General features: G+C 35.1%; 1 protein-coding gene across 1 annotated transcript in view; it reads right to left on the reverse strand.

Moving 5' to 3' along the window:
- Positions 1-4,631: 4,631 nt before the first annotated feature.
- The window catches only part of LOC110035686 (mediator of RNA polymerase II transcription subunit 25-like), a 100,441-nt gene continuing 93,567 nt past the window's right edge, over positions 4,632-11,505 (reverse strand). Inside the window, exons 11-14 of the mRNA XM_020739958.1 lie at positions 10,334-10,402; positions 10,146-10,230; positions 5,182-5,268; positions 4,632-5,077 (exon numbers count right to left, since the gene is read on the reverse strand). Coding sequence (XP_020595617.1) covers positions 4,838-5,077; positions 5,182-5,268; positions 10,146-10,230; positions 10,334-10,402 — 481 coding nt within the window. The 3' untranslated portion in view covers positions 4,632-4,837. The remainder of the gene's footprint in view (positions 5,078-5,181; positions 5,269-10,145; positions 10,231-10,333; positions 10,403-11,505) is intronic.

Below are 11,505 nucleotides of genomic sequence, written 5' to 3' on the forward strand. Positions count from 1 at the left end.
TAAGGTTCAGCAATCCTAAGGGTGACTCATCTTGAGTTTCCCCACAGTGACCCCACCTACTAAGTACATAGAGGTTGGGAGCAATATGTGGAACTCCAAGTTGAGTAAAGAAGAGGGTAAAATTTCTAATGGTGAGGGTTCCAAGTCTAGTTTTCTAGAAATAGTCAACAGGAAAAGTCCTATGGCTAGACCCTAGGCTACTAAAGAGGAAAAACTAAACCTCAACCAAAAATGAGGTCAACATCTTCCTAAACTAAAAGGAATTTATTTATCTTCTTCCATATCTAATACAATGATATCAATAGGGAAGATGACTTTATCCACTTTAACTAGAACATCCTTTACAAGCCCTCTTGGATAAGTGACGAACGATCAGCAAGTTAAAGGGTCACATTGGTAGGAGGCACCTCTCCCAATCCCAACCTCTTAAAAATAGATGGTGGCATAAGGTTAATATTGGCTCTAAAATCACATAATGCTTTCCCATAGAATTTTTCTCTAGTTGCACAAAGGATAGAAAAGCTCACGGGATCCTTAAGCTTCTAAGAAAGCTTCTTCAATATAATAGCCCTGCATTCTTCACTAAGTGCTACTTCCCATAATCTTCAAACTTTCTCTTCTTGTTAAGAATATCTTACATAAACTTTACATAGCTAGGCATTTATTCTAATGTCTTAGCAAAAGATATGTTAACCGTTAATTATTTAAATAATTTCAAAATTCTAAAAAATTGTTGGTCCAATTTTTGCTTCTAGAGTCTTGGAGAAAATGGTGGTGGTGGTTTTTCTATGTAAATTTTGGTAGGTGATACTGGTTTATCTAAGTCTTTAGAAATATCCTTTGAAAGTCTTTCAAGTTCAATAATCTTTTTTTCCATCTCACGGTCTTTATGAACAACATCCTCCAATTCCTTTTCACTCCTTAACTTTACAGCTTTTACATGCTCATTGTTCTTTTCCTTAGAATTAATCTTAGTGTTACTAGAAAGATTTCCTTAGGGTTGACTGCTAAGTGAGTTTGCAATCTGTCCCAATTGGTTCTCAATATTTCTAATTGCTACACCTTGTCTTGGTAGTTAATTCCCTATTTGCAAAATAACTTCATCCAATGACAACTTCTTCTCTTTAAATTGTGGATTATAGTTAAGTATTAGAGGATAAGAAAGTCTCGGATTTGAACTACCCTGGTTGTTTCAATTACCAAATAAATTTTTTAGTTAGTACCTCATTATTGGTTTCCCTCATCAGGATTGTTGTTCTAGTTAAAGTTAGGGTGGTTCTTCTAACCGAGATTATAGAAACTAGAATAAGCATTATTAGGTCTATTGTTTATAGCATTTAAAGTCTCAAAAAATGTAGTCTTGGCTTCAACTAGTTGTCTGTATGAATTTTCCTCAATTTTTAGTGGCCTTTGAGATTGTTTAATCTTAAATTTGTCTAAATTTTATAAATTGCAACAACCTGAGAAGTTAAAATTGAAAGCACGTCAGTGTCATATACACTTGCCACTTCTGGGGTTCACTCTCTTAAAAGGTCATTGAAAATTTTTTGAAGCCACATCCTCTATCAAAGAATAAGCCTCATCAAATGACTTTGACATAAGCAATCCACCAACTATAGCTTCAACAATTGACCTAATGGATCATACTAAACTATTGTAGAAAGCCTAAATTATCAGTCAATCGGGCGGTGCATGATAAGGGTACTTCCGAAAAAAGTTTCTTTAATCATTCTCAAGCTTCATAAATCGGCTTACCATCATCTTGGCAAAATGTATTAACATCATTCCTTAATTTAGCTATTTTTGAAGGCGGAAATATTTATCTAGGAATTTTTTAGCTAAATCACTTCACATCTTATTGATCAGATGCTAATGAATTTAACCACATTTTAGCCTTGTCCCTTAGGGTAAAAGGAAAAAATCCTAAGCCTAACAACGTCATTGGATATGTCATTATAGCGGAATGTAGCATAGAGCTCTAAGAAACTTGCTAAATGTAAGTTTGAATCTTCAAAAGGGTTCCCCCAAACTGATTGTCTTGTGTCATTTGGATGATAGCGGGTCCGTTCGAATGTGTTAGCATATTTAAATACTTAAGTGAATTTCATCTACTGTAAGATTAGCATGGCCCCTTAATGGTCTGTGTGCATCGTGAATTAGTTCATGGTTTTCGAGATTATTTTGTGGGTTATTCGTCATTTCTTCTACAAGTTCTTGAATTTTTTTCTATTTTCTTATTTTCCTAATAGTCTATAGCTCTTAATTGTATTGTTGAAGTCCAATTTGTCCTGAGCTACGCATACACAAACTAAGGAATCTACTAGGTATAATTCAAGCACACAAACAAGTCAATAGACAAAAAATTCAAAAACACACTGAAGTTTTCCAAGTCTAAGCTCTATAGGTTCAACTTAAATTCCCTTAAGTTAAATACACCGTCACTTCGCGCCAAAAACTCGACACTGTTTCCTAATGCACTCGCACTCTAGGGCTCATGCAAGCGTACATGTCGAATAAGTAATATCAAATTTTTTTAGTTCGAAATATCGATCCCACAGGGAGTGAGGGAATTTGATTTAGAGAAAAGTTCTATTTACTAATTTTTTGTTCTTAGCCGGGAATTAGGATTAGGTTGAAGTTCTACAAACAATTCCTACAAAATTGCTATCTATTAAAAATATTATAACCTATAGATATCCTACTTATCCTATTTGGACTTGTGAATATGAAGTTATAAAGTTACCCTCCCTTATAATGAATGGAGTGGTGCATAAGAAATGTAACATTTTAATTAAAAGTGTGACTAGTGAGAAAATAGGAGCAACTTTTATCTTTCCTCTTTCATGAAGAGACTCTATTTATAGAGCCTGAGAGAAATTCCCTATAAAATATAAAGGAATCTAGACTGCTTCATCGCATGACCCAAAAAAATCCCTCAATTGTACGATATTTTATAGACATTTGAGTGCTTTAAAAATGTTAAAAATGAGTAATATTTGGCTCGTTGGATTCGTCTTTTTGAGACACTCGATTTGACTATAAGCTTGTCAAATAAAAAATATATTTGATATTCCAATTATGCACTAAAATCTTTCAAATATAATATAAAGGCTTGATCCGAGCCTAAGTTGCTTCAGATTGAATCAATTTTGGCCATCGGGTCCGTCTCATCGAACAAATCAGTTTGATTGTAAATTGCTGAAATCAGAGTTCTCGGTGATTTTTAATTGGAGTTTGAATATTTCTTACTAAAAAATTATTTCGAGATTTGTGCCAAATGAAAAAAATTTGATGACGAATCAATGTTTAAAGAATACATTGTAAAATTATTGTTTCTTAATTATGCATAAAAACTTTGAAATGGATAAGGATCATTCAAAATTTTTAAATGCAAATAAACTTTATCAAGAAGGTTTAATTAGGTCGCTATTGAAAGTGTCAATTTCGATACTAACAATTTAATATGCATCTTGTAGTTATGAAGATTGATCAGTTACGAAATTAAATGGAATGACTTTTTTGAATTTCACTTACAACATACATTGAAAATGAAATTACAATAAGTTTTCATATAAAATTAGTTTTTACTAATTTTGATGTGATGAAGATACACTAAACACAATGTAAGATGCATCTAATGACTAATAAAAATATGTAATTTCTTAAACAAATTATTTTTAACTAAATTTTTATATATTTATATATAGCAATTAAAATTTTAATTTGATTTATTTTAGTAAACTTGATCTGCCTCTATTGACAAAAAAGAGGTATAAGTTTTGATGTAAGATATGCCAAAAAAATATCTTAGTGCATATTTTGTTAGGACCCCAAGAAGTGCTAGATGATGCATCTCAAGCATGCTAAAAAAAAAGCATCTGCAGTAATTATCATACACAGTTTTATGTTTAAAATTAGTACAAATCTAAATTTCTAATAAATTAAAATTAAAGTAAAGCTATTCTAAATGTATAATTGTTTTAAACTATTATATTCCTACTAATTGAACACCGGAATTAATAAAACTACAAAATAATACGGCGCACTTAGCAGCCCCTAAAAAAAGACTGCAAGAGGATTTGGCGAAATTTCAAAACACGGGCTAATCAAAATCAATTTTAATTATTTTTTTTTTATATTACCTTTTCACATACAAATATTTATTTGATATAATTTTTTTTTTATTTTTTAAAAATTTTTAAATCAATTAATTTATGTTAATAAAATCTCAAATAACTAAAATGTTAATATATTTTAAAAAAACAAGTTTAATTATTTTAAAATAGCAAACTATTTATTTAAACCAAAACATGCTTTCGACACAATTTATAGAAGGAACCAAACAATTTATTTAAACCAAAACATGCTTTTGACACAATTTATAAAAGGAACTTGTCGATTAACAGAATCCAGTATTATATTTTAGTTTGAATTACCGTGCTCATTTATTTCTTTTAATAAATTCAAGCCATAGCCATGATTCAGATCTCAAATAAATCTATTTATTAATTCTCAATAACCAAAATAAAAATTTAATCAACTTAGCCATCTACAATATTTTAATAATATTGTAAGAGAAAAGAAAAGGATTCTAGTATCCATCGTAAAAAAGATTAATTATCAAAAATATGAAAAAATAACTACTATACATTTTATAGAACACAATTCCTCGAACACTATTATTCACATACGCAAACAGAGATTCCAGTTAACAAAATGACTTGAAATGCATCAATATCAATCTACCAAAATTACTTCATTAGCACAAGTTCAGAAAAGTTCTATAAACATATTTATAATACTATCCATCCTTTTTTTCCATATTAAAATATATAAGTTAAGGCATAAAGCCCCCATTTGACAAAGTTGAGGATGGAAGCTTGGATTGAGGCAGCATCTGTGGCCTGACTGAACCCTGGACGAATGTTTGGTTCATGGTAGCAATTGGTTGTTGTTGCTGCGGTTGGGACTGTTGTTGCTGTTGTTGTTGAAGAAGCTGGTTTTGTTGAGTCTGTTGTTGTAGCTGTTGTTGTGGCTGTGGCTGGCTTGACACCTGTGGTTTGAAAACCACCATATCCTGAATTTAAAAAATATATATATATTAATAAAATAAAAATAAATATTTTCAAAGACTGAGCACGATAGGCCGAATAAAATGGTTTGAGCATTCGAAAAGCATACCCCAGGAAACAGCATCCCTATCAAACGGCCAGCTTTATCGGAGACCGAGAGAAGTAGCGTTTGTGAAGGTAGTTGGATGACTGCACACTGTTGGAAGGAAAAAGGCATCGAAAATATTAAATATTATCAGATTTTATTTATTTTTTATGATTATTCCTTTTTTTTTTTGTAAAGATGATTTTAAAGCTTCCATGAGGAAAATAAAGGAATAATATTTTTTTATTAAGAAATCATACATCGACTTTCTTACGGCCACCACACTTTAACAAATCTAATCAAAAAAAGTAATTCACATGATAAAAATTTCTAAAATACAGCAAAAAAGAATTTCGTCAAACTGACATTACTCAAGCAGTAAACAATCCTAAACAGACCCTTGCTTCCTATAAATAGTAAGATTCGATTTTGTATCATTTGAAAATATTATAAACAAAGAAGTATTTTATAAACAGTACGATAAGATAGTAAATATGATATGGTTGAAACAAATTCTCCAACGTATAGCCATCAAGAGTTCATAAGAAAATTTAAAATGAAGCAGTGTGTGATAAAATTGCAAAATGACGAGACTTGTTGCGTACCACATCACACTAAAATATGACTCTACTCAGTATATAGAGCTCATGCAAAAGTAGAGTTTGGAAGAATTTGATGTCCGTAAAATCCTATTCAGAGTATCTAGAATCACAATCATTTACTTTAATGGAGAAATAATCGCTAACATCATCATTAGCCACATCCCAACGATATATGATTGGCTTTATAAATTGATGCAAATCAACATTCTGAGTTTTGTTGTTGCTTTAGTTAATGTTATGTTAGTATTTTCAAAATAAATTTTGGTTGGTAGTTCCAAACATACATATGCTGATCCCTATGGGAATGGGTTGTATGATCTCAGTTTGACTTATTTTGATTCCTTGTGCTTGTTGGATGTCAAATTTTCTTGTGTTGTGCAAGTAGCTACTACAAAATTCCAAGAAAATCATCTCCTTATATTGGTGAGAGACCTAAATTAACACTACAACGATTTCTTCACTTGATCCTTTATCATATTTATTTTTAATTGTTAATTTGCATGTATGATTGAATTTGGTCAAAACTTATACAATCAAGATTTGCAATTGCACTGTAATTTTTTTTAGCATGGTTTTATTGATCTTAAATTTTTATCTGGATGACCATTAAATTATAATTGAGGTTTGTATGTGTTTTTTGTTCCCATCAAGAAAAGAAGAATGACTGTTTAAATTGATAGTGTATAAATAAGAAATTTCCGCCTTGATTAATTTCAAGCTCTAGGCCAGATCGTGACATAATTTGACACTTTCATAAACTCTTGGACTAAAATGATCATCGACAAAACGTGGAAGAGACCATTTTGACATTGTCTCTAACCATAATATTGGAAGTTCTCTATAAATCAAATAGCATATCAACCATATACATATCATTATCAAATGGTTAATATTGGATAAGAATAACTTGGTCAAACATTAATACATTACAAAAACATTTTCAGAGAGAAAATCCATAGATTAAGAAAATTACTCTCAGGAATGCAATGTCTATTAGGGAAGAATCCATAGACTTCAGGAAGATCCAACCATTAACATTAATGGTTGAGATGAGCAAAAATGTTTGAAATTTTGTAACGAAGACAGATTATCAATGGAGAATGAACCTGACAAATGTAGCGAGATTAATTATAAAAACGTGCAGAAGTAACTTAAAATGGGGAAAAGAGAATGGCATTTGTACACAGTAAAGTTAAAACAAAAAAAGAGATGGGTGGTCGGCAGCAACCTTGGAAGGATCTACAACAGCCTCATGTAACATGCACAACTCCCCAAGTAGAGAGCAGGACACACACAAAAGCAAGAGCTAGACAGTATGGTAAACATGCTCGAGTTTGTGCAATCAGAATGCGCCTTAGGTGCACGCTTGAGTTCGTACACAATATCTCTTCCTAATGGGAGGCACACATGAGTTCGTACACAACATCTAGACTATCATTCAGGTTGACAAGAGACCCCTTCAAGGCTCTACAAGCTAAACAGGGTTCATATTGTTTAATAGCTAAATTGAGAATTGCAATCATATGGATTGGGATTTATTTTTTATATTTTTATACAAATGTGGGGTATTGATTATTGTTCATGTAAATAATACTATGATGTATGTGATGTTTATACTCATAGGTGTAAAAATGAGACCAAATGGGGGAGATTCGACTTTATTCATCGAAGCTTCTGGCTCCTCGTAGCACAACGTCAAGTTGTCTAGCACGTCGATCAAGTAGACGTCATTCCAAAGCACATTCTGATAGAAAAGATATCTACCTTTAGCACAACCTAAGATGAAACTGCAGATAGACGAGTATTCCCATGAATCAGGTTTCGCGCCATCACAATTGTATCCTACTGCTTCCACTCCTCATACCCGGCAGGGTGCAACTGATAAATTAGTATGTGAAGAGAAATCCACTTTGGGCTGAAATTTGTGGTAGGCTGGACCACTCTTACTAGCTCCCCTTCAAGAGAGATCTCTTTTTCACCTATAGGATCTGGATCCCATTGAAGAACTTCTATCCCCATCAATTTTCTTGGGCTCATTACCAAGCTGGGGTTCATCTTTCCTGTTTGAACATTGGTGAAGGGTATCATGTTGCACTAAAAATAACCTCTGAATAACTCCACATAATATTCCCAACAAGGCACAAAATGGTCTCACTTCTGACATGCTAGACTTCCATCTATAGGGATAGCTTAGGAAGGAGTCTATACATGTGCAAAATCTGCATTTCTCTTAGTTGTGGTGGCTCTGTATCCGATGTAGGCTCCTCCAACTCATAACCCTTTTGGACATCCTAGGTTAGTCCTGCTGATATTCCTCTCAACGTCTGCAAAACAGTGACTCGAGAAACCACAATATCATGCTCTGCATAAACGCCCATTATATCAAGATCAGTAACTTCAATAATGGCTACTATTACCTCAGTTGAAACCTCTATCTCGGGATTAACTGGAATTGGTGGTGTCTCTTCCTCGTTGGGTGACAATTGAGAATCCTCTCCGAAGTCCTATCTTCTTCTGGATCATCGTTTCCCTCTTCAACTGGAAGCCGGTACTCTTCATTTATGTCCTCACCGTCTTTCGTGTCTATGGTGTCTTTAACCAAATTTTTTATGAAGCATATCACCCCCTAATTGTGCAATTTGAATCAATATGCCCAAATTCATGGCACTTGCAACAAATAAGACTGTGACAAATTTAGGAAGGCGAATTAATTTCATCTGTTCACCACTCTGAATCAGTACGTCCTCTAACGGGGTCGTCTTGGGCGTTCTCCTGAGTGTTCTCTAGCTATAAAATGTTGAGGTAACACTCTGGTTGTAAGATGTGGAGGTCGCTTAGTGATGTGAACTCTCCTTCTGAAGCTAGAGCCTGAACCTTTTGTCTACAGTAAGCTGGTAGAAACTGATCTTATGCCCGCTTCATCTTCAGATTTTTTTGTTCACCCTTTCAATGCTCTCAAACACAGTTGAGGGTAACCACCCATTGGATTTCATCCTCAATATCCGGAAGCCTCTGCTGATGTTGGCGGATATCTCGCTCTATCTCCTTCCAAGTAGGCCAAGGTATGTATCTCCTTAGTGCATAGCTAGGATTTAGGGTTCGGCGGTGAGAGGGTAAAAATAATTGATATAAGGTTGTTGCCTCTCAAAATCAGCAAAAGGGGAATTAGGGTTATGGATATGTGATAGTGAAAAGGGTATTTGGCAGTAGGAAAGAAATTTTTGGATCATGGGGGATGCTAAAAAATACTATGATAGAATTAGGGTTAGGCTAACTCTGATATAGCCCAAACCACAACGAAAACAGAAATCTTATTGCTGAAATTCAAAGCTTACAATGAAGACTCTTCAAAATTAGGAAATAAATGACAACAAACATACAAAAAAAAACACATTGGGGAACAAGCGAAGGGATGGGTGATGGCTGGTCGGCAAGGTAATAGTGCATGTGAGGGTTGGTCAGCAGTGAGATGGTAAGTCAAGGGTAGCAGCAGGGCTGGATATGGGTCTATAGCAGCAGATTTAAGTTGGAATGAGGCCACAGGGTTGTAGCAGGAAGGAGTGGCGTTTGGGGTTGTCGTGGAAAGGAGGGGTGTTACATGTATAGTAGGGAGGGGCAGATAGGAAGCATTATTGTGGTTGGAGACGGGTAGGAAACTAGCGGCAAAGAGAAGGCCTGAAATTAGTGGTTGGATGCGGGAAGTTGCGGGAAAAGATGCTGGCGGCAATGTCCGAAACTGGCGGCAACGGCAAGGTTCAGAACTGGCGACAAGATTCAGGAAGCTGCAGAAAAAGATGCTAGAAGCAAGGTTATGGTCTGGAACTAGCAGTTGGATGTGGGGAAATGCGGAAAAGGCAGTTGGCGGCGGTGCAAGGAAAACCAGCAAGCGACAAGGAAAGTGGAGGTGGACGTCGCAGAAGATAAATCAACATGGGGGAGAGGGATACAGCTAGAGCACTATCCTGATACAACCCTCAAAAAAGAAAATAGGACCGGTGGCTGTCCTCACAAACTGAAATCAGAATATAACAGAAGCTAAACCCTACGGCATAAAAGCACGTACATATAAATAAAAGAGTAGGCGAAAAACAAAAATAAGGAGGGAATAATTCCCGCTCAATGAAAAGAGGGAGGGACCGGTCCAGTAGGATGCTGGATCGAACCTTCTCTTGCTGAACCAGTTGGACCAGGTTCAGCCTCAAGCCCTGCTTCACAGCAAACACTTAATCTTTAACTATAAACCATATATGATCACTGGATCAACATTTCTGATCAAAATAAATCTTTTAAGACTCAAACAAAGCACGCAAAAAAGAAACTTAAGATACATTAAAAAAACTAGCCCATTCGATGTTCCAAGAGATTATGGTTTAACGATAAACTCACAAGCTTCTTTTCCTGTAATTGTGCAAGGAACCCATGCTGATTTAATGTCCGGAAAACCAAGAAATCTGCCTTACCAACATACTGCCTAAAAAGATTACAAATGATAACACAAGATGCCAATGAGATGAACAATCTAAAAAGAAGACAAAAAATAACATCTGATGTAAAAGAAAAGTGGAAAAGTTTACTTGTTACTCATGTGATCTTGAGCAATGAGGCGAACAATTTGCATTGATGATGGCCAATCTGCTGCAAGCCTGACAATTTGACAGCACATATAAGAAACTTCATTGATGAAAATATTACAATGTCGTCTTTTCATTACAATTAACATAAGAAAACTCCACTACAAGCAGCATAAATTCATTTGGAACTGACCGCGAACAAACAAATAATTAACAGAACAAAAAAAAAAGATGATGTTGCTTTGTTATAGATGAGATGATGAAAACTATAGTTTCGAAGAAAATCACAGAAGTTCATATGACAAAAGACAGACTCAGCACAAGAGGTGAATATGAATACTACTACAAAATTTTACGATTGGTTTAAGGCACATGAATGTGGCAAAAGATGTAAAAAAAAAAACATAAATATAATACTGGAAACATACACCATAATTCTAACTGTTGCATCCGAATATGTCCTAGAGTCACACTAAAGGTATGGAGCATAAACAGGAGAGAGTGATGCAGGGGCTATTGCTGAACCGGTCCAACCCGGTCCAGTTAGGAGGGTCCGGTCCAGCAGGGAGACTAGACCGGCCGACTATTTTGGGCGGAAGACTTTAAGTGGGATTTACTGCCCATTTTTCCCCCTATTCTCCCACCTATCTTATTATATATTTCTTGCTTGTTATTTAGGGTTAAGTTTCGATTCTCTGATTTCCGTTTGCTACCTTTGAGGCAATTCTCCCTGTCGAGGGTTATATACAAAAGCGAGAAGATGCACCGGCTATAATACGTCCAAGGTGGTAATAATCCCCGCTATTTCCCCTCTCCCTATTACCGCCAGCCTCATATTCCCTTCAACCTACTCGTTGCCATCTACTGTTTTCCTTGCCGCAAGCTACTTTTCCAACACCTTTCTGCTTTCAGTCGGCAACTCCAAGCCATAGCCTTGTCGCTGGTTGCTTTTCCCCACACCTTTCTGCTTCCAACTACCAACTCCAACCATCTCCCTACCGCCTACTACCTGTCGGCACAAAAAAAGAGGTTGTTTGGGGGTCGTCCGTAAGAAGCTGTCGACAGCCGGAATTGAAATCTCATCGCCCGCTTCGGAAGGACATTTTAATTTACGTGTATATATATATATATATATAATTTTAGAAAAATATGAAATCAAACTGACCTCATATTTT

Source organism: Phalaenopsis equestris, unplaced genomic scaffold, assembly GCF_001263595.1.
Source record: "Phalaenopsis equestris unplaced genomic scaffold, ASM126359v1 Scaffold199114, whole genome shotgun sequence".
Lineage (NCBI taxonomy): Eukaryota > Viridiplantae > Streptophyta > Magnoliopsida > Asparagales > Orchidaceae > Phalaenopsis > Phalaenopsis equestris.